Source organism: Verticillium alfalfae, genomic scaffold (genome assembly GCF_000150825.1).
Source record: "Verticillium alfalfae VaMs.102 supercont1.10 genomic scaffold, whole genome shotgun sequence".
NCBI lineage: Eukaryota > Fungi > Ascomycota > Sordariomycetes > Glomerellales > Plectosphaerellaceae > Verticillium > Verticillium alfalfae.
The window spans coordinates 960569-961248 of record NW_003315029.1 but is presented as its reverse complement, the minus strand read 5'-3'; the positions used below and the strand labels follow the sequence as shown (position 1 = coordinate 961248).

Here is a 680-nt window from a genome sequence, read left to right as displayed (position 1 = left end):
AGGTTCGCGCAGATCAGTACGCTTTCAGATCTGGTTACCTTATTGCGTTCGACGCACTACGGCATGACTAATAAATACCACATTTCGTATAACTTAAAAAAGTCATACGATTATATGTTGTCCGGAAAATCTCGGGGAAATCCACATGTGCCTTTGCCGTGGGATTCGGGCTCGGCGGCCCCATGAACATTCATTCTCGGACCAAACCGGCTCCGAGATGATGCGACGGCAGAACGCTGAGGAATTCCAGCATCTCCTTTCGTCTCGCCATCGGCAGCCGCCTGAGCGGGCGCCTCTGCGCTGATGTATGATCCCATGGCGATGATACTACTGTTGCTGCTTTGGGGGCGAAGGGCCTTTGGCAACGGAAATGTAAGATGCAAAAGGATGAAGTGAGGCTATATGAAGACAAAAGCGAGCCATACGCCCATCTCAACTGCCGGAGCGAGTCAATGCCCTTGTGACATCCGGGACGCTCGATTCAGGAGTTCCCCCTGAAGAAGTGTAACGGCTCTCGGCGGAGTCAGCTCGGGGGGGCGGTTTCCGGTACTCTCGGCCTGCCCTTCGTTCCGAGTCCGGTGTCTCCGTGCTTCCGAACGGAACAGCCTATGATTGGCTTACGAAGCGACACATGGAAAACACCACCATCTTTACTTCAACTACGTTCACCTTGTCGTACA

At 53.2% G+C, this 680-nt stretch overlaps 1 protein-coding gene across 1 annotated transcript in view; it reads right to left on the bottom strand.

The window, feature by feature from the left end:
• Nucleotides 1–432: 432 nt before the first annotated feature.
• Nucleotides 433–680, bottom strand: part of VDBG_07741 (predicted protein) — a gene marked incomplete at both ends in the record, with an annotated part of 3568 nt that continues 3320 nt past the window's right edge. Inside the window, one exon of the mRNA XM_003002236.1 lies at nt 433–589. Coding sequence (XP_003002282.1) covers nt 433–589 — 157 coding nt within the window. The remainder of the gene's footprint in view (nt 590–680) is intronic.